Source organism: Lonchura striata, chromosome 12, assembly GCF_046129695.1.
Source record: "Lonchura striata isolate bLonStr1 chromosome 12, bLonStr1.mat, whole genome shotgun sequence".
NCBI classification, from domain to species: domain Eukaryota; kingdom Metazoa; phylum Chordata; class Aves; order Passeriformes; family Estrildidae; genus Lonchura; species Lonchura striata.
In genome coordinates this window covers 9,446,379-9,467,200 of record NC_134614.1, presented here as the reverse complement: position 1 = coordinate 9,467,200, position 20,822 = coordinate 9,446,379, and the positions used below count along the sequence as shown (strand labels likewise).

At 44.2% G+C, this 20,822-nt stretch overlaps 1 protein-coding gene across 1 annotated transcript in view; it reads left to right on the top strand.

The window, feature by feature from the left end:
• STAB1 (stabilin 1) overlaps nt 1-20,822 on the top strand; it is a 52,229-nt gene that overhangs the window by 11,142 nt on the left and 20,265 nt on the right. Inside the window, exons 7-34 of the mRNA XM_077786091.1 lie at nt 278-373; nt 809-925; nt 1,667-1,863; nt 2,053-2,186; nt 3,920-4,047; nt 4,259-4,350; nt 5,314-5,436; nt 6,876-7,022; nt 7,606-7,668; nt 8,262-8,375; nt 8,770-8,823; nt 9,623-9,703; nt 9,968-10,126; nt 10,996-11,058; nt 12,370-12,471; nt 13,402-13,488; nt 13,817-13,928; nt 14,414-14,597; nt 14,789-14,882; nt 15,780-15,938; nt 16,780-16,875; nt 17,248-17,343; nt 17,926-17,973; nt 18,849-18,979; nt 19,358-19,469; nt 19,696-19,773; nt 20,133-20,234; nt 20,706-20,813. Of these exons, the coding sequence (XP_077642217.1) occupies nt 278-373; nt 809-925; nt 1,667-1,863; nt 2,053-2,186; nt 3,920-4,047; nt 4,259-4,350; nt 5,314-5,436; nt 6,876-7,022; nt 7,606-7,668; nt 8,262-8,375; nt 8,770-8,823; nt 9,623-9,703; nt 9,968-10,126; nt 10,996-11,058; nt 12,370-12,471; nt 13,402-13,488; nt 13,817-13,928; nt 14,414-14,597; nt 14,789-14,882; nt 15,780-15,938; nt 16,780-16,875; nt 17,248-17,343; nt 17,926-17,973; nt 18,849-18,979; nt 19,358-19,469; nt 19,696-19,773; nt 20,133-20,234; nt 20,706-20,813 (3,077 nt within the window). The remainder of the gene's footprint in view (nt 1-277; nt 374-808; nt 926-1,666; nt 1,864-2,052; nt 2,187-3,919; nt 4,048-4,258; nt 4,351-5,313; nt 5,437-6,875; nt 7,023-7,605; nt 7,669-8,261; nt 8,376-8,769; nt 8,824-9,622; nt 9,704-9,967; nt 10,127-10,995; nt 11,059-12,369; nt 12,472-13,401; nt 13,489-13,816; nt 13,929-14,413; nt 14,598-14,788; nt 14,883-15,779; nt 15,939-16,779; nt 16,876-17,247; nt 17,344-17,925; nt 17,974-18,848; nt 18,980-19,357; nt 19,470-19,695; nt 19,774-20,132; nt 20,235-20,705; nt 20,814-20,822) is intronic.

The window sequence follows — 20,822 nt, the reverse complement described above, 5'->3', positions numbered from 1 at the left end:
CTCCTGCTTCCACACAGGCGAGATAGGTGTGATTAACTGAAAAACTGGTCTAGGTCTTGCAGTCAGGGCTACTCTTATCTTGTCTTCTTGAGCCCAGGACAAGCAATTTACCCTCTCAAAGCTCTGACTTGCATGGCCATATTTTAAAAGTAGCTAGTGGATTATTGGTGGGAAATCAGGATGCCAAGTGCCAGGGCAGCTGGCCAGTGTGTTCCTGGAGCCCTGTGCATTGCCTGGCAACTGAAGGGCTGACGCTTTGTCTGGGCTTCCCTTGCAGAGTGTGACTGTGTGCACGGGGAATGCAACAACGGCATCGCTGGGAATGGGAGCTGCACATGCTATGGAGGCTACACAGGCCCCAGGTGTGACCAAGGTAAACACACTGGTAGCTGCAGAGGGGCTGGGAGAGCAGCCCTATGATATGGGCTTGGGTGTCCCTAAAGGGGCAGGGAGGCACTGAATAGGTTGGGAATGTAGAGGAAAGATGATTTGAGCATTGGAGACCAAGATAGAGGGAAGAGCTGGGATCTACTCCCCACTTTGTGGCAGGGGTTAAGATGGACCATCTCTATATGCCTCTGTTCTTTCTCTGGACACCAGCTAGATCTCTTCTCTCAGCCTTGGGGAACCTAGGCTGCCTAGAAACTTAGAGCTGCCTGCACTGCTCATATCCTCTGGCTTTTGAGCCACTTTGGGGTCCTTGGAAACCACATCTGCCTTTATTTCCAGATATTCTGTAAGGTGAATTATATCTTCTACCAGTGCCCTACATGCTCAAAGGGAAACTCTCTTTGCTGTGTGACTGCAGAGCTCCCCCTTTGCAAAGGTGTGACGTGCGAGGCCAACAGCGAGTGTGTGGTGAGGGATGGGACAGCCCTGTGTGACTGCAAGCTGGGCTACAGAAAACAGGGCAGCACTTGCCAAGGTGAGAAACTTCTCTGTGACCCTAAATGGTCCTGTTTGGAAAAAATCCTATCACACTGGTATCTGCAGAGGAGTTGGATTACTGTGAACACAATGCCTACTTCACTGCAGAGGTTTAAAACCCATTTTTTTCAGGAATACCCATAAGATTAAGGTCTAAGCTTTTGGCTCTCCTTTCTCTTGGTCATAAAAGCAAGAAGTAAATTAAAGTTTCAAGTTCCATCCAGCACTCACTTATAATTATGCAATAAATAGTGACAGAAGGATGTTAGTGAGTCTGAACCAGTTAAAATAATAAGGTGTGGAGTCCAAGGAGTTCTTCACTGATTTAAATTTAAGTTTTTGAATTGGTTTCCTTAAAAGAACATTGATAAGATGCATGTGATGTGCTAGCTATGGATAGATGTTTTCAGTGGCTCTTTACAGGTTTTGCTGACCAAACTGCAGTTTCATGTATCCTCAGATATGATGCAAATTCAGAATCAATCCAAGCATCCTCTGTTACTCACACTTCTGTTACTGAAGTAACATGGAAAATGTGTCATCCAAATTCCTCAGAATAAAAACCCCCAAATGTCTGCTGTCTGGAATGATTTCATTTCCCTGTGAAATTTTAGAAGTTTAACAGTACAAATTCCTTATGCTCCATTCTTTCCTTTCCTTGCTGTGTGCTGTGCTGCATTAAGTACTGTTTTGAAAACAGAAGTTTTGTTCTGCTCACCTCTAATTTCTTTAATTGCAGCTCAAAATCCTTGTGCTCCTTCTCCATGCTCCCCCTTTGCTGTATGTAAAGTTCTTAGTTCACGTACATATGAATGTACCTGCAAAGAAGGATTTCAAGGAGATGGAAATATTTGCCAGCCCATCAACCCTTGTGTTGACAGCAATGGAGGCTGCCCAGAAAACTCTACAATTTGTGTTTACAGAGGTCCAGGAGAGGTAAGGCAGTACCAGCCAAAATTGGCCAGGGGAGAAGATCTTTGCGTGAACTGATGATTGTGTTGATCAAATCTGCTCTCCTCACCTCAGATTATTGCAAAGGGAAACCAGACAGCTCTTTTGTAGGATAATTCACACAGTAAAAGATGGTGAATGCAGCTCTATGATCACTGTGTTGCCTTCCCTTAGGCAACTTGTGTTTGCAAGTCTGGGATGAGTAGGAGACCTCCTTCATCCGAGTGTTCGGCGTATCCCAGCGATTGCCGGCAGTACCTTTGTGACGTGACTGCCACGTGTGAAATCGACTCTCAGGGGACTCCTAGGTAAGCCCGTTTGAAAACTGCAAATAAAGAAGCTTATTTTGCAGCTAGAATGGAAACTTGGTTTGGATGAGCTGAATTTTGAAGAAGCAGAGGGTGATCTCAGGAGTACGGGCCAGAGTTGCCCTTTGAGAAGAACCTATATGTAACAAACCTATTGAAAGTAGAGTTTTACATTAGTCATTGTAAATTATTGCGCGTGGGTCACAAAATGCTTTAAATCTGGCAGAGTGGCAGAGTCTTCTTTGATGTGAGCTGGAGGTGTAGCTCCCCAGGCTGGTGGTGGTAGAAGTTAACAATCAATCATTAAAAAGGAGATGTGAGGCTTGTTTGCTCACATTTGTGCATATTTGCTTCTGAGGAATAAGACTTTGTCTCTTCTCCCAGTCAGGTCTGTAAGCAATAAATAAATTAGAGTTGCAGAGTGACAGAGAAGGGGTAAGTTGAGTCAAGAAACACCAGACCTCATGTAGTCCTTTGGAGCAAAACACCTACAAGTTTGTACCCCTTAGATGAGAAATATGGCTGGATAGAGGATCATTTTTGCATAATGGCTTCTCAAACACCAGAGAAAGATTCCCTGAAAATTGTATGTGTTTTCAGGAAAAGGTAGAGCTTCTCGGAGACACTGAAGAGGGAAAGAGCAATCCCATCTCCTTGATCCTTCCTTCTCCAATGCTGTTAAAAGTATTAGCATCCACTTGCTCATTGTGTGCTCCAGGCCAAGACTGAAACACAGTGGCTTCCCTTTCTGAAGATCTGCTAGCACAATGCAGAACACAGTGTTCAGTGCAGCCCCTGCCTTACAGATCTGTTTCCCAGCAGCTGGCACTGAGCCCTCTGAGGCTGGAGTGGAGTCAAATTCCTCCCCTGTGTCACATGTCTTTGCATGGCTGAAACAGAAAGAGCAGAGCTGATACTTGGACAAAGCCCAAACGGGAAAAAACATCTTTGGTAGTCTCTGAGTGATGACTACAAACCCGTGTGAACCAGGACAGAGATTTTCACATGTAGATAAGCCTTTCTGCAAAAGTCATTAACCTGTCTGGGCCCCTCAGTGAGTTCCAGATGAACTGTAGCTACCTGGTGTGCTTGGGCTGGCTTCTCACTGCAGCCAAGGGGTCACATAATTACTGTTTGATAGATTGTCACTTAGCCTGTGGGTTTTATGCATTACCTCAGATTTTCAGATTAAACACTAAATTACTGAAATTACTACAACTGACTAAATATCTAATTAGAAAGGTGTCAATAATTATATTGTGGCAATCTGTACTCTGAGCTTTAGAGTAGACAATCCTTACATTGTTTGTATCTGAGAAAGGTATATCTCCATTCTCTTTGGGTAGATACAAATTGGCTCTCCTGACAGAAATGTGCATCTTTTTTCCTGTCACTCAGTTCAGGTAGAAGTTACTCAGCCCTTACCTGCATCCCTGGAAGAGTTCAAGGCCAAGCTGGGTGGGGTCCTGAGCAACCTGGTCTAGTGGAAGGTGTCCCTGCCCATGTCAGGGGACGTTTGAACTAAGTGATCTTGTCCCTGCCCATGTCAGGGGACGTTTGAACTAAGTGATCTTTAAGGTTCCTTCCATCCCAAACCATTCTATGATTCTAAGATCTTAGAGCTGGGACTGGTCTTCCAAGTGTAGATACTGTCATGTTGTTCTACTTGGCAATTGCTGAAGGTGTTGCAAACTGGTTTACAATGGTTTGTTATTTTCATCCTTGCCTCACAGCTGTGTGTGTAAAGAAGGGGAGATTGGAGATGGGAGAAATTGCTATAAAGATCTCTTGGGCGAGATAAATCAGCATAATTTGCGAGGAAGATTTATAAGGAAGCTAAACACCGCCAAGAAAATGTTTGGTAAATGCTTTTTTATTTTGTTTGGGGGATGGAGCAAGCTGGGGACAGGGTAGCAGTGCCAAACTTCCTCTGCTTCCTTGTAAGCAAATACTTGTTGCTTGCACCAGGCTGATACTGTATAGATTGAATTGTGCTGTTAACAAGAGGAGTACTTATTGCTGTGGTTAAACCACCACTGCCTAACTACTTCACACTGCCCTTCTTTTTGCAGCTTCTGGGTGCTCAACATTGCTGACTAAATATGGGCCCTTCACAGTCTTTGTACCATCCCTTCTTCCCATTCTTGATAGAATGGAATTCAATGTAAGTTTTCTTGGTTTCAGCAAATTTTTGTCTTGAGGTTCTTTCCTGCTTCAGCTCTGCAGCCTGCAAAAACTGATTGACAAGAGAGGAACTTTGGTGTGCCCTGTTTACAAAAATCATCTCTTGGGAATACGTTTCACTGTCTGGTTAAGTTGTAGCCTTATAGAGGATATTACATTTTGCACATTATTTTTAAAAACTCTATTTCTTTATTCAATGCTGACAGAGTTTGTTTGTTTGTTTGCTTGCTTTTAATGTCAGGAAGTGTAAAACTTTCTGGCCATTATTCTTTCAAAGCTTAATCCCCTTATGTATGACTATAAAACTTTAAGTGGCTTTTTACTACCCGAGGGTGTGATTTTCAAAAGGGGTCAAGTATTAATCAAAGTATTGGAATTTCAAACTATGGTCAAAATTAATAACTTCTGGATCCATATAAAATATATCAGGAGAGACCCCCAAGTCACCTAATCGACTGCTCCCCCAAGGATCAGTTTCACCTAAATCAGTATTGATAGAAGATTGTTCTAAAAAACAGCAACGATGGTAAGCCCAGAGAAGAAAGGAAGAACCTAATGTAATTTCAGTGGATTAGACCCCCTGCATGGTCCAGCATAGGCAAAGATTGCACTTGGGGAGCTTCAGCAAATTTTACAATCTGGAGCATGCAAGGATAACTTTTAATTTGTTCAAGTCCAATAAGTTTCTGTCCAGGGGATTCCTCTAAAGTCACTTGCAGGTTAATCAGTCTCCCTCTTGCATGTGTACACAAACAGAAGAGTTTTGCCAGGGTGCTATTCCAGTGAATCAAAACTAAGAGGAAAGCTCAGTCTTGTATGCTAAGAATTTCTCTGTGTGTTAGCTGGGAGAAATGTGCTGTTGTGGCATATGAAGTTTTTGAAAGAATATGTCATTTTTCTTTCTTTTTTTTTTTTTTTTTTTTGTGGGCTTTCCTCCCCAAAGGACACAACCGCTGAGCAGTTGTGCAGAATGCACATTGTTCCTGGGCTGCACTTGATAGAAGACATGATAAAAGCCAAGACTATGTGGACCTTGTCAGGACATCAGCTGACATTCACTAGCCAGGTAAGGAATCTCCTGAAGGCCTGGTGCACTGTTTTCACATACAACAGGCTGGAGCTTGAACATGGTTTCCTTAATGGGCTTTCTTCACCAGAAAGCCTTTTTCTGTGATCAAAACAAGATGCTCCTTAGTGTAGTCTAAAGCAAAGTGATTCAAGACCAGACACCCCAAGCAACCACATCTCCTGTCTCACAGACAACCAAGAATCTGACATGTGAATGGTCTTTCCAAATGCTTTCTATATACACAATGTTCTGGAGAAGAGATCTTTTCCCTATATTATCAGCACCTATAATATCCATGTGGCTGACATGGAAGAGGAAACAGTCTCCCTTCAGACTGAATGCTTCCTTGGAGTTCGTGTGCTTGGGCACAGCCAAATGCTGAATATTTCCTCTTCTAGTTTCTCTTTTCCTCTCTATTATATTTTCCTTAGTCCTCCTAGCAAAGAAGTTTTCATTGTTGTGTTCTGACCTGGAAGGCTGTTTTTTTCTCTTTTCCAATTGACTCACATTTTCCAGTATCCACTGCTCTCTCTCCATCCTGGACCTTTCCTGAATGCAAGCCACAGGTGGCCAAGGGGGAGAGCCCTGTGTTTCCTCTCTGAGGATCCAGCCTTGGCCTTGAGGTCTAGGTCGTAATACATCAAAAGGACAAAGCCCTATTGGGAGCAGGGGAATCCAAACTGAGCGTGTCAATGCTCCTTTTTAAATTCTTTCCTGTTTGTTTACTTGGGAGCTCTTTGATCTGGGAAGTCTACACTCCCCTTCCTTTGTTTCAGACTGAGTCCTTGGTGATGTGAACTGTAGTTTAGGGCAGGGAGGAGCAATTCAAAATGCACATGGTCAGATGAAGAGCACAGGAAAGCTGTGCTTCCCTGAACTTCAATCACAGCTGCAGCACCAAGGCTTGGGTGCTTACTTTGTAGGTTAAGCTTGGGACACCCTCACACACTAGGCTGTATGGATCCATACAAAGTGGAAGGACCAGACGCTGCCTTGTAATTCAGTGAGCCTGACTGCTCTGGTTTGTTATGAGGACTCCTTGTAGGCACAATGAGTCAATAAAAGCTGCAGTCAAAGCTGTAGTTCCAGGATTGCCTCCAAATCAGCTCTGTAGTGGTCAGGGCATCCTTTGGTGATAGAGAGCTGTGAATCAAGCATTGCTCACAGTCAATTCTGGAGCAGGGTGTCCCAGATGAAGTCTTCTTTTTTCTGTATTTTAAGACTTTAAAGTACCACTCAGGATGAAAATATCATCCAAATTCAAGTAGGGTGGGGTGCTTGTCTTACACCCAGGCCATCCCTTACATTTACTTTTTCAATAGTAACTCTGGCTGTGCCTTTCCCTTGCTGACCAATAAGGACTGATTTACAGTTGTATCATGGTAAAACAGATGTACCACAAGGAAATAATTAATTAATTTATTATTATTATCCAGACATACATAAAATCTTTCCGGTATCAAGATCTTCCAGGGGAGCTGTACAACATCTTGCAATCAAATCTCCCAGCAGCCAATGGCATCATACATATTATCAACAGCCTCAGGAAAAAAACCAGCACTGACAACCTCAGAAACCCACAGGTACAGAAGCATTAATATTTCTTCTCTTTTATGGGGCAGCAGAATGAACACTTTGACAAAGCAATATTCATCATTAATCTTCCAAATCAGTGAGGCTTTTTTTAAAGGGAAAAGGCTATTTATTTTGTTTTCAGTTCTGATTAGGCCGGTTAGGTATCATTAAAATACCTTTAAAAGTAGCTAATAGTAGTGCATAAGCCAAATAAAAATCTTGCAATGATGCTTTTACAGTGCTTGGATGAGAAGAGAATTCTACTCTCATGAATAAAATCATAGCAAATGAGCTCTTCTTCTGTTGTATCTTACAGAATATGTATCTTACAGGACTAGTATTGAAAAATACTTTTCACATAAAAATCAAATTAAGATTTTCTTTAATTGGTCTGTAGTGCATTTTGAAATTATAATCAAAAAGTTGTCTGTGTGTTAAATGAGAACAAATAATCACTAGACTGTGCTCATCTCTTGAGGATGATGGTCTTCTTTAGATCTGTACATGCAAACCACAAGCTTGGCATTTCAGTATGTGCTGAGACCTGGCTTCAGCCCCAGCCATGTTTTTCCTCCTTGTATCTTCTTGCAGAAAACCATTGGTGAGATCCTTGCCTCAATGGAGATTTTCAGTAGATTTGAAACTATACTGGAGGTAAGCAATTTTGTGTCTGCCCAGGAAGCTGTGGTATTGCTGCTGTACAAAACCTGCTGCTAATTTGGTGGGAAATTTGAATAGCATTTAAATACATCTCAGTGGTTTGGCTTTCTTTCTGGCTGTTTTATTCTGTGCCATTTTTGGTTTTTATTTTCTTATTTTACCTAAGCAAATGTAATGGAAAGGATTTGAGTTTTCACATCTATAGGGGATCTGGCACAAGCAGCAAGTATACATGTCTCTTTTCCATATCCCTTGTTCCTGCACAGTTGTTCTCCAAAGTTTGCTTAGTTCTTGATCACAGTTGAGTCTCTGTGTGTTTAAAGCATGCAGGGAGGATTAGCCTGGGACTCCCTTGTTCACATTTGCTACATTCCCACCAGTGGCTTCTTGTCCCAGCTATGGTTTTGTGGCACTTACACTTCTGTTACATCACACACCTGTCCCTAGTGTACAGTTGCCTCTTGCACATTTTGCTTTACAACAGCTCTGCCTTTAGTGAGTTGTTTAATATTTCCTCTCACTTCCTGCTGGACCCCCCTCTTTAACCCATGTTAGATTCATGATTAAATCTTCTGTTGTTTTTGCAGAACTGTGGCCTGCCTGCAATACTGGATGGACCAGGCCCTTTCACTGTGTTTGTACCCAGCAATGATGGTGTGGATAGGCTGAGAGATGGAAGGCTCATTTATCTTTTCACAGAGGTGGGAACCCATAGTACTGTAAGACATCCTGAGCTGGCTGAGTTACACTCTGCTGTGCTGGAATGACTTTGTGCAGTGGTCTGGCCATTGCTGAAAGCTGTTCTTCCTGGGGGTGGCTAAACCATGTCCTTGTTTCTGTAAGGCTGAGAGAAGTGGATGCTGATGGAACTTGCAGTGAGAAATATGGTCAGCCAGATTGCTTAAATCTGATGTTTGAGTTTCATTCCTCACCCCAGTTTTGGGCAGGGGAAAATGAAGGGACCTATCCACCGAGTGAATTCACTGCTATAGGCATTGGCATTGTCAATCTCTGATTAGAAGAAAATGCAGTTGCCTCCTCTAAGTCCTGAGCATTGAAGGGGTATCTAATTCTAATGTTCTCTTCTTTCCTTAGGGCATAAATAAGCTTCAGGAGCTGGTGAAACATCACATCTACACTTCAGCAGCGGTAAGGCAGGCAGCTCTAACCCCAGCCCTCCCTCAGACCAACATCTTTTGTCTGGCATAGAGGTCACAGTGTTGATGACTTCAGTTGCTGCTTCTTGGACTTCCCTGGAGGAGCGGAAATGTAACTCAAGATCTGATGGGGCAAAATGTTTGTCCTGAAAGGAGTTGCCAAAAGGGACAGCTGTGGTCTCTCTCCATCAAGAAACTGAGTTTTCTGGAGTGTTGGTGCTCCCTAGTTGGATGGCCTTTACAGTGAAAATATTGTCCAGTGGAGTTTGCTGCAGGACACAAAAATAGCAATTATCCTCATTCTCAGAATTCTCTACTCAAATCATTACATTTCTGAATACAGAAGCTGCAGTTTACAGGGTTTTTTTGCCTTTAAGCTTATTTTTTTCAATCAAAATATGTTCTCTATTATGCTTCTGGCTGAACTCTCATTGTTTATTGAATATGTCCTAGAAAAAAACATTATTAGTCTGACCCTACTTGCAGCTGTATTAGTAAGACACAGTGTTAGTGCGACTTGATTTCAGCTGTGCTGGACAGTTACCTAAACAAGGAATGAAAACCAAGGCAGCTGCCACCAGCACTGCTGTGTTTGTGGTTCTGCAAACAGTTCACACAAAGTCCTGACTTGCCCTCTCACCCATTTCTTGTTTTTAAGGTATTTCATGAAATGTAAATGTTAAGTCCCCTTGAGAAGTTTTTCAAGTGGCAGGAATCATGGAAGGATTCTGTAAGCTACACTGAAATGACCCTGCTTTTTCATGGTACCACCCCCTTATGTTTTATTTCAGGTGACTGTAGAGCAACTGATAATGATGCCACACATTGTTACAATGGCTAACCAGATACTTACCATCAACATTAGTGCAGATGTAAGTGTGAATCAAAACCCTTTGGGGCAATCCCTTCTGTGCCAGGAGAAAGTCTGCATGTGGTTCTGAACAACGTGGTTTTAGCTAATCTCTACCTCCTCTTATGCTTAAAAAACTAGACTTAAATAAGATCATTGAATTAGTTTGCTTCTTATCCAATCTGTGACTCCACTAAGAGGCTTGATGCTGTGAACCATCTGTTTCCCACATTGGCTTTATGTACTTGATCCTATGTAATGGGCTAAAATTGTGTTTCTGCATCAGGGAAGAATTCTGATGGATGAATCAGGGATCCCCTTAAAAATGCGAGACATTGTGGCTTCAAATGGTATTATTCATGCTTTGGATGGCATCTTCATCCCTCCTTCAATTGTTCCCATTTTGCCTCACAGATGCAATGAAGAGCAACATAAGATTGTGATGGTAAGTTAGCTTCTCCCATTCTCATGCTCAAGCACAGCTGGTGCTTGCTATGCACACTCACACTCACCTGGAGGGCCAAAAGCAGGCTGTGTAAACTGCATTTGGGAAAGGTGGTCTGTCTGAGAGTTCCCCTGGAATGAACTTTGACAGCACTGCCAGCATTTCTTCTGCTTGCACTTGGCACTGCTTTCCGGCTAATCAGCAAATGTTCCTTGTAGGTTCTTTCCATGCACCCATCCTACCTTTGATTCCAAAGTACATTTGCATGTTCCTTTATATGATCTTCCTCCCCTAGAGTTGCTAACTCAGCTGACAGTGCTTTATTCCCACCTCTGTCAGCACTGCTGTCCTGTAGCCTGGACAGGAAGCAGGCCTTCAGTAGCAGGACCTACAAATGCTGTGCAGTATTCTCACATGAACTGTTTCATATACCTGATTTGAGATTTCTGCTCCCCAGTTGATCACTGGTAGGTTACTGAGGAAAGAAGAATAGGCTCTGAATAGCAAGAGTTTTGGAGAAACACAGTGAATCCCAAAGGGCCAGAGTGTCCACATAACTTGCTGTTTCAGTGAGTTTTGCTGCTTGGATGCCCAAAGTGTTTTCAAGCCTAGCAGGAGGTCTAGTGGCAGAGAAACTCAGAGAGTGCAGACACCCCAGCTTCAGGGAGGTGCAAACATCTCCTTGAGATGCATGAGAGATTTCATTTAAGTGATAAACTTGGCTCATTTCAGAGCGTGGAAACTAATAGCAGTTAAATATTTCAGATACATGTTCTGTAAGGTTTTGGATATATGTACTGTAGCATTCTTGGCATGGGGAAGGAGTTCCTTTGACAAGATTATATTTTTGCCTCTTCTTTTCTTTACAGGGCTCTTGTGTGGATTGTGAGGCCCTCAATAACAGCATTTGCCCACCTGGCAGCAAGGAAATGGTAAATATTTGTAGTTATTTTTGTAATTTCTTTGGATAATGACAAACAGGCATGCTGACAGTTTCTAACTCAAGCCACTCTTAAATAAATAGGGAGCAGGAAAGGCAGCCAGTAGAGAGGCTTGTTAGAGGGTATGTATCCAAGCTTTGTGGTCCCAATCTGTTGCCCACTAACTGCTCTGTGCAGTCTCTTATTCTGGAATCTGCTTGCTGAATCCATGTGGAGCACAGTGAGAAATTCTGGTCTAAATGAAATTGTAGATTTGCAGCTTTTAGCACTTCTGCTCTGCCTCAGGCAGACCTTTCCTGCCCACATGCAGGGTTTGCCAGCTCCTTCAGAGTTCCAGATGCAAACCTGATTCCACAAAAACCATCCAGTAGTGCCTCTGCCTGTATCACAGCCAGAGAATCACAACAATCTTTCTGCTCTGCAGAGGGTGAGAAACAGTTTGCTCCTGGCCTGTGCTCCTGTGCTCCCTGTTGATTCAGAGATGAGCAGAGCTAGCTGAAGGTGGAGGAAGGAGGAGTGCTGCTGTTTCAGTTATCCCATGCTGAGGTTAGCAGAACAGCAAGTTCCAGGAAATTGCAATGTGAAGACCAGACCCAAGATGCTGTTTGTGAAAGCCAGAGAGGTGCTCACCACCTTTAAACTCTTGGGTTCTCTGAGAGGTCTGACTTTCAGAAAAACTTGCTAATGCTGTCTCAGCATGGATGTCTGAAGTAGAGATCTGCAAAATCACCAGTTGCTCATTTTCCTGCCTGACTGAGGCTGGCAAAGTCAGGATCACCTGGAATGATAACCTGTGTCCAACTCTTACGTCAATGAGCATTGTTCCAATGTTATTTGCAACCCTTTCTCTTATGTCTTCCTCTCTTCATCTCACCTTTGTCTTTTTCCTTCCCTCCCTCACTCTCTAATTCTCTCCTTACTCCTATTTCCCACTCTCTGTCCCTTCCCCCCTCTCCCCTCTCCCATCTCTTTCCTCTTTCTTACCCTCTATTTCTCCTCCCTGCCACTCTTATCTCCCTCTTGTCTCCTCTCCCTCCCTTCCTTCCCCTTTGCTTGCTCTCTCCCTTATCACAGATACTATTATTAGAACTAAAGGGCAGCACCTTGGCCCAGGCTTGGGGACTCCTGGGAGCAGAGGAGGCCACTGTGTGCCTCGGGCCATCCTAGGCCTGCCACAACTGTGTGCTGTTCACCTTGGCTCCTCGGTGAATTTCCCAGCTCAGAGATTGGCACAGTTGCTCTCTGCAGCAAAAAGATCCAAGGGGAAGGTTGCGGTGCTGATGGCTTGTTTGGTTTGTGCAGGAGCCAACACTCTCCCCAAAGGAATGTGTTTACATCCATGATCCACAAGGCCTGAACGTCCTGAAGAAGGGGTGTGCCAGGTACTGCAATCAAACCATCACGGTGAGTGTGATGGAGGAACACATTCCCTCAGGGAGAGCTCAGCTCTGCCCTTCCTCATTCACCAGGAACAGCTCTGACTCTGAGTGGAAGGGGCTAGATGGGAGCAAAAGAAAAGCTGTCCCCATCACATAAACAAGCTACCTGCTTTTCCTTTGTCCAGGTGAACACAGGGTACCAACCTACTGCAGGTGTTAGAAGGCAGCTCAGTTAAACCTGAGTGCAATAAATAAATAAAAGAAGGCTTTCCTGTTGTGACCTGCCAAGCTGTAGGAAGCCATGATGGTGCAGTGTTAACTGGAGTGTCCCACCTTTAGCATTTCTCCCAAAGGAAGCCGGGCACAGGGAAAGTGCTGTAAGCTGTAAAGTGATTGCATCCTGTTTATGAACCACTGTCAGATGGTTTGGGAAAGTCCCTTCAATGAATTTATGGACCTCATGTTTGTCTGCAACTCCTGAGCTCTCACGGTGCCAGCTGTATATAATGATTTGTGGGTGTTTCATTAAATACTGCTGATTGTTTGCGTTATCATTGTTCTCCCTTTGGTCAGTCATGACAAGGCCTGCAGTCCAGGACTGCTACATCCCTCCACAGGAATGCAGTTCTGGGCAAGGATAAAGTAAAAGTGAGTGGACCAGCACTATTAAAGAATTAAAAGTTCATAAAAAACATGCATCCTGTGTGTCAAAGTCACAGAGCAAGCAGAAAATAATGATTTGTTCTGAGAAGAATTGGCTGGGAGCAGGAAGAGGGTCATTGTTGAAAAATAGTTTAGGTGCAGGAGCTCCTAAGAAACACAGATGCTAAATACACATTCTCTTTCCCTCCATGACAGAGACAAGGACCAGAATTTGAGAATTATGAGCACAAGAGTACTGCAGGAAATTCTTGTTAAGTCATGTCATTCCTTACCAATTTTGCTTTTTTATTAGAAACCTGGATGCTGCAAAGGGTTCTTTGGTCCAGACTGCATGCCATGCCCAGGGGGATTTTCCAGTCCATGCTATGGCCGGGGCAATGTAAGTGTGGAGGAACCTTCTGCATTGCAATGAGCAGGTGCATCAGTGTGGTTGGAGAGTGTAGTTTGAGACAAGTGCAATTCAGAGTCTGTGCTCCAGGGATAAACCCACAGAGGTGGTTTAGAAGATCCAGGGAGAATGGCATATATTTAGTGAGAATTAGGTCATGGCTGTTGGGCACAGCTCTGGCTGTGTGGGATCTTGCATTACTACCACCACTCTTCAAAGTCCTGCTTGTTACTGTGAGTATCAAAGTATCTTTGATGGATATCAGTGCCTTGGCATTTCTCTGAGTTTCAATCACTTTGGTTTTTTCTTATCCTTCCAGTGCAGCGATGGCATTCAAGGGAATGGGAACTGTCACTGCTTTGAAGGTTTCAAAGGCACAGCCTGTCACATCTGTGCAAACCCAAACAAGCACGGCGAGAACTGTGATGAAGGTTAGTAACTCTGATGGAGAGCCTAAAGGAGAATTTAGAACAAAGAACAAATGTATATTGGATTCCATTCTGGCAAGACCAGCATCATGAAAGAAGTGACAAAAATTTCATCATGTATGTCCCTTCAAACTAAAGTGGGGAATATATGTTTCATATGACAGTGGTGATGTTTTGGAAACATCAACTTAATTTAGGTATCTCCTGTTAGGAAACAAGACAGTTGACAATGACCTTGAGCTTGATAGCCTAAATCTGAGTCTATTCTTACAGCCTGTAGAAAACATGGACCCAGGATGTTGCAAGATCTGTTCCCTGGCCAGGCTTGATTTGTGATGGATGTCTCTCAGCAGACATCCCCTCTGTCAAAAAAAATAATGGAATTATTATTTGGTGTCACAAGAGATTGTGAAGGAAAACTGGAAATCTACAACTGTGGTGGATCCTGGGATTTTGTACTTACTGATCCTACTGCATGTCCTTGACAGATTGTAGCTGTGTCCATGGTGTCTGTGACAACAGGCCTGGCAGTGGGGGAGTGTGTCAGTCCTGGTCCTGCAAGGAAGGCTACACTGGGAAATTCTGTGACAAGACATCCAAGAACTGTGGTCCCAGTGGGCTGTCCCAGTACTGCCACCAGCATGCTGTCTGCAGCCTCAATGACACAGCAAGGTCAGTCTCTGTGGCACCTTCAGGGGCACATTGCCTTTGAACAGGCACATAGCTGCCACCCCTGTGGCTGTGTGTGTCTGTGTACTTGGTGCACAGGATGGTTTCAGTAACTCAGCCAGCCTGCTAGTAATAAATCTTGCTTGCTCGAGGGACTGCTCTACCTGTGTCCCTTTTGTGTTTATACTTTTAAGGTGCATCTGCATGGATGGATACGAAGGGGATGGGTTTTCCTGCCAGCCCATTGACCTGTGCAGTCAGCCAGAACGGGGAGGTTGTTCACAGAACGTAAGTGGGGTCAGACTGTGAAGAGTGGAGAGGCAGCTCCTCTCAATCACAACTCAATCCAGGACTCCTGTGACTGTTACAGATTTTGTGTGATAATTTTTCCTATCTGTCAGATGAGGTGGAATAACACGTGACTTGGCATAGTCATTGTAAAGATGTCAATCATTTGGGTTGGTGCCAAAATGTGACACTCCAAGGATAGTTTGGCTGGTTCACACCAGATATTTTATCAGCCACACAGATTAGCTGTACAGATAATTTTTGGTTTGCAATGCTATTCCCCCCTCAAGCTCTTCTAACACGTGTTACTATCTCTGTAGCTTAACTGTGAGATCCAACACATATTCCCAGTAACCATCAACACTACATTTGTATCCATGGTTAAAGACTGTGGTGCTTCATGTTTGAAATTACTGCCAAATGATCAGACTTCATCATAAATTAGACCCTTCAGTCAGAAGAAAACATTGGGCCATATACAAGAGAATAGGATGGCACTGGGCACTGGGTACTCTCTCTTTTCCTGAGAGAGATCTGCCATCTATCATTGATTCCATCCCAGGCATCCAAGCAGGAGATTGTGGTTCTCTTCAGGGAATACTTATTTTGTAATGGAAGAGCTTTACACAATGATAATGAGTGCCCTGCAAGTTCTAAGCCACCTTAGACACGTGTTTACCTCTCTGAAAACACAAAATGTCTCCAGAATCACTTTATTATGAAGTTTTCTATTACTTTTCTGGATAAGATGCTTCCACCCCCGGTCCCCAGTGCTGGAATCAGAGTCGGTCAGTCAGAAATTCTCCACAGTGTGAGGAAGGAGATTTGTTGCTATATTTTCATTGCACTCTCTCCCTTTTGCTGGGTGTAATGCCTTCTCTGTCCCTTCTCTTGAAGGCCCTGTGCACCAGTACAGGCCCTGGCACTGCCACCTGCCAGTGCAATGTGGGCTGGACTGGGGATGGCAAGGCCTGTGTGCCCATAGACAACTGCGTGCTGGAGAGCAGAGGGAGCTGCCACCTCAATGCTGACTGCGTGTACATCGGGCCTGGACAGGTATGAGCAAAGCTAAGCAGCATGGTGGTAGAACTAACACTCCCTCAGCTGCTCTCAGGTGGCCTTGGATTGCCAGAGGTAAAAATTGGGCTGGCCAGCAGCCAAGCTTGCTTGTCCACTGCCAGAAACACCAGCTTCAGCTGCAACATCACAGTGTGCTTGCATGTGAGGTGTGTTCAGGACTGCTGCTCGACTCTGGGACTTGTGCAGCAAAGGGACAGGACTACACTCTGTAATACAGCTTGACCTAAGGCATCAGTTGCTGCATCCCCCTGTCCCCTGACCACAGCATTGAAGAGCATGTGCAGGTGTTCAGACAGTCTGTGGAGGGAGCTGGGTCAAGAGCAATGCATGTTGAGGTAGAAGGAAGGTGCACATGAGAGGAGACTTCTCAGGGTGTTGCTTCTCCCCATTGAGCATGGAGAGCATTGCACAATGTGCTGAAAAAAGGTACAAAAGCTGTAGTAGATTTCAGTAGGTGAAATGTGTAAGTGCTCTCCTAGGTATCTTAGAAGCAGGAAGCTTTGAAATTAACTCCTCTTTCTGCCATTCACAAAGTCTGTGTCATTCCCTAAAAACCTATAAATAAAGGAGGAAACCATCATCTTCAAGTGACCCCCATGGCCAAGCAATGCAATGTGCTTGAATAACCAGGCAACTTGTGTGCTGTGATAGAGGATGATGCTCTGCTAAGGAAAAGCTCTACATTTCTAGGTCTTGAAGGACCAGGAAGAAAACTTGGGAAAATAAATTAAGGATAAGTTCTGCTGCCTTAGACATTTTTTAGATGGTAAATGAGGATGCTCTGGTGAGTCTGTAAAACTGAAATGTCTTTCTGCAGAGCAAGTGTGTCTGCAAGAGGGGTTATGCTGGTGATGGCCACAGCTGTGATGCCATCAACCCGTGCCTCATGGACAATGGTGGCTGCCATGACCTGGTGAGTATTTAAAGAGCTGTCCTCAGCTGCCAGCATGGCAGGGCAGGCTCACCTGCTTGCTGACAGGTTTTGCAGCAGCCATGGCATTGAGAGAATTGCAAAGGTTTATGTTATGTTATCTTACTGGCCTGCACTGATGTGCTACAAAGATGGATCCTCTGATTTTTGTGGGTTCACACAACCAAAAGCAATCACCTAGGCTTAGCTGCATGATGGGGGACACTTGGTGCCACCATAAAGGCAGCAAGGGGAAGGTGTTTGTGTTTGCTACTCTAGCCCAGCCTGGAAGGCCAGAATTCAGTTCTGAGAGAGGTGTCACTATATAACCTGTGTTTGCTCTGTAATTTCTTCTTCCTTTCCTTGTATTTGCAGGCTACGTGTGTACCCCTTGGTGGAGGAGAGAGATCCTGTGTTTGCTCTGAAGGCTACGTTGGGGATGGCATGACGTGCTATGGGGACATTCTAAAAGTTAGTGAAGAGCAAGTGTCTGTGGCCTTTTTGAGACTGGAGAGAACTGGCTCTGCTCTTTCTTTACTTTTCCCTATTACCTGAGTTGACTTCTACCAACATCAGCATGAAGTCCACGTGTAATTCCAAGGCCACAGGGACAGAAGAGATGCCAGGACTAATTACTGCCAGTGAAAGCATAAGCTGCTTTATCCCTGTGCAGGGAGCACCTGTCCTGTGCAATAAGTCATCTTTCCTTCATTGTTAGGAAAGTTTTTCAGGTCAGAGCTGTCAGGCCCATTTTCTGTCATTAGAAATATTAAAGGCCATTGTGGAGTCAAACTTCTGTCCCTGATACTCATGAACTCATTGCAGATGAGTTGAAAAGAGTTTGTTTATTTGGAAATATATAATTTTACTGGCTGAAGTTTGGTTTTAGAAGTGCCCATCTCTCCTCACAATACATGGTGCCTGTAATGGTTGTGAGGAGAGAAGAATGTCAAAGTCATTGTTGCCAGATTTCATATTTCCCCTACCCCAAATCCCCCAGCCCTGCACCTTGTGCTCAGCAGAGGTAACTCTTCTGTTGTTTTTATTTGAAAGGAGCTGGCCAGGAATTCCCACTTTGTCAGCTTCTACAACTGGGTTAAGGTAAGAGAAACAATGGGAAACCCACATGGGTAAGTTCTGTTGAAGTGAAGTCTGTAAATTAATCTGTTAGAGGACAAGCAACTCCATTTATCTTTTTCTTTGAAGAAAACAAAGCAAAGCAAAAGAGAAATGGTTACAGAGGAGGCATGTAGGACAGCTGTGGAGTTTGTGGTAGAATGAGGGTCATGAGTGTGTCTTGGGGGCTTTGTTTCTCTCACAAGAGGAAGCTGGGGCTGTGTTACACCTAATTTTCATGGCTATACCATCTGTAATCCCTGGCCATCAAAAAACAACACAGAAGGGAAAGAAGGGGTAGCATTATAACACTGTCTTTCAGAAGAGGATCCTTTGGGACATTAGACTGCATGTTTGTTCCTTTTCTCATTGCTGCTTCCCTCTCTCTAGTGAGGGAATAAAAGAGACCCTCCACAGACTGCACTAAGTCTGTGGAAACACACTATGATGGACAGCCTCTAACTTGAGCTTCAGCTCACCTGACCTGCTGCATACAAAATTGCTTTTGCCAGCAGTTATCTTTGTCCCTCCCCCAGGACTGATGATGGGGATTCAAAAAGGATTTATGGATATGATTGAATGTGTTTGTAGGAAAACTGAATTGGGAAGGTAGAGCTTAAAGCAGCAGGTTTTCCCTTGGCAATCAGGTGTCAGCTGTTTTGGCCAAACCACCTGTGGCACTCATTTCTTGCCATGCCCAGGAGAGGCAGGAGATCCTTCTGTGCTGCTGAGCACCTGCCCTGTTCCTTCACATCCCTTTCACGTGGCTGCGAGAGCGGGATGGCTGGTTGGGTGTATTTTGCACTATAGTTGTGGCAGTAGTGTGTCTTATTTGTTCATTTTTGTGCTTTGGACAACAGAAATCTCTCTTCAGCATCCCAGCAGGAGCCAATGTCACTGTCCTGGTGCCATCAGAGGCAGCTATCAAGAACTTGAGCAATGCTGACAAAGATTTCTGGTTGACTCCTTACACGCTGCCGTTTTTAGTCAGGTACAAGGAGCCTCCTGCCTTTGCTTTGCTGGGCCAAACAACAGTAACAGAGCCATGAAATTGATTTTTTTCTTGTGCATGACCAGTGAGGAGATATCTTGAGATAAATACAGAAGCAATTTTAAATATCTAGGAAGCAAAAAATTAAGTAGGCATTTAAAACATAACAGACCACAGGCCATGGGAAGTGGGTTTATTTTTCATGTATTTGCAGGGATTTTCCCAGTCAGACAGCATCAGAATAATTCCCTCCATTGTTCCCTCCATATGCTAAATTACTTCCTGTGAGAGATGTGAATGTTGGGTGGTATGGTCTTATCTCCCTGTCATTACCAACACTTCCCTAATTTTTTCTTTATCTGATTTTGTTCCTCACAGAGCCCACTTCCTTGAAGGTGTCTTCACTGCTGAAAAGCTCAAAAAGTACGACAGGCCAGAATTACCCACTCTCAACCCACAGACCAGATGGCAGATAAACACCACAAGTGGCGTAAGGCTTTCTTACATAAGGCACATGTACCAAGCTCAAATTTAACTGCTTAGGGCTGCTCTATGCAGTGGGGAGCCTGAGTGGGACACTGGTGCCCTCAAATGCAGGCATCTTTCAAAACCTGCACCCAGATTAACTATGTGCAGCCTTGAATGAACACCATATTTGTTTTGAACTTGCTTGGCACTTCCTGATCCTTTTGCTTCTTGCTCTGGTTCTTGTGCAGGTATTGACCATCCAGAATGCAAGTGTAGTTGTCAGTGACATCCCTGCCAGCAATGGCATCATCCATGTCCTCAGTAAGGTATGTCAGTACATGTGGCAGTGGGAAATACTGCAGTTGTAGCAGCAGGTTTGTGTAGCAGCCTCTGTTACAGGGCCAACCAGGAACACATGTCTGGATGGTTAGGAAGGGATATAAAGACAAAATATATGAGGTTATCAAAAGGTCCTGACAGATGTTTCCTCTGCAGCAGTGTTCAATGTTTAAAACCTTTGTCTCCAGGACCGGTGGGAGGAGTGTTCCCCTTCTTTTGGCTGATAGAGGAGTTCAGGCTATTGCAGGACTGTGTCAAATGAGACCTTTTAATTGCCTTTCTTGCAAGCAGGGGAGGAGTCCAGTGAGATTCCCTCAGCCCCTTGCTCAGCCTTGCTCTTTTGCAGGTTTTGTTGCCACCCCCAGGAGATATCCCACCAAGCCCTCCTGGTCTGCAGGAGCAGCTCAGCACAGTGGCCTCCTTCAGCACATTCCAGGAGTTGCTAGAGGTAAGCAGTCGAGGTGAGCACAGCTGTCACTGTCACAACAGTCTTCAGAGCAAATGCCATCCTGTACTGGGGGACCTAAATTTGGGCTGCATGGAAAGAAAGGGAGATCGTGTGTGTCCTACATGAGGGATCTTCTAGGAAAGCTTTTGAGCAGCCAGAGAGTTACATAATTGCAGTTAGATCTCTAGATCACTGGCATGTGTTACAGTGGAAGATGATCTGTCTACTGCAGGTGCTTTGATGCCTATACAAGGCAGAGAAAATCAGAAGAAAGGAAAGGCTTTTTGCTTTTTCATAGCTGCTCTTATGTCAGCCAGGACAAGGAGCAAGCAATCAGATGTGTAGGGCTGAGTAGAAGTTGTCTATCCCATTTTCAAGCTTTTCCTCGTCTTTGTAATTGATCTCACATGTGGTTTGGGTTTTAGAGAGTATAAGGGTAATTGCTAATGTTACTGTTTGGACATTTTTTAGGAGTACCAGCTCATTGGGAAAGTTGAGTCCTCTGAACAATACACAGTTTTTGTTCCTGGAAATAATTCCATTGAGGAGTACTGCCGTGCTGCCAATGTGACCCAGCTGGTAAGCTCA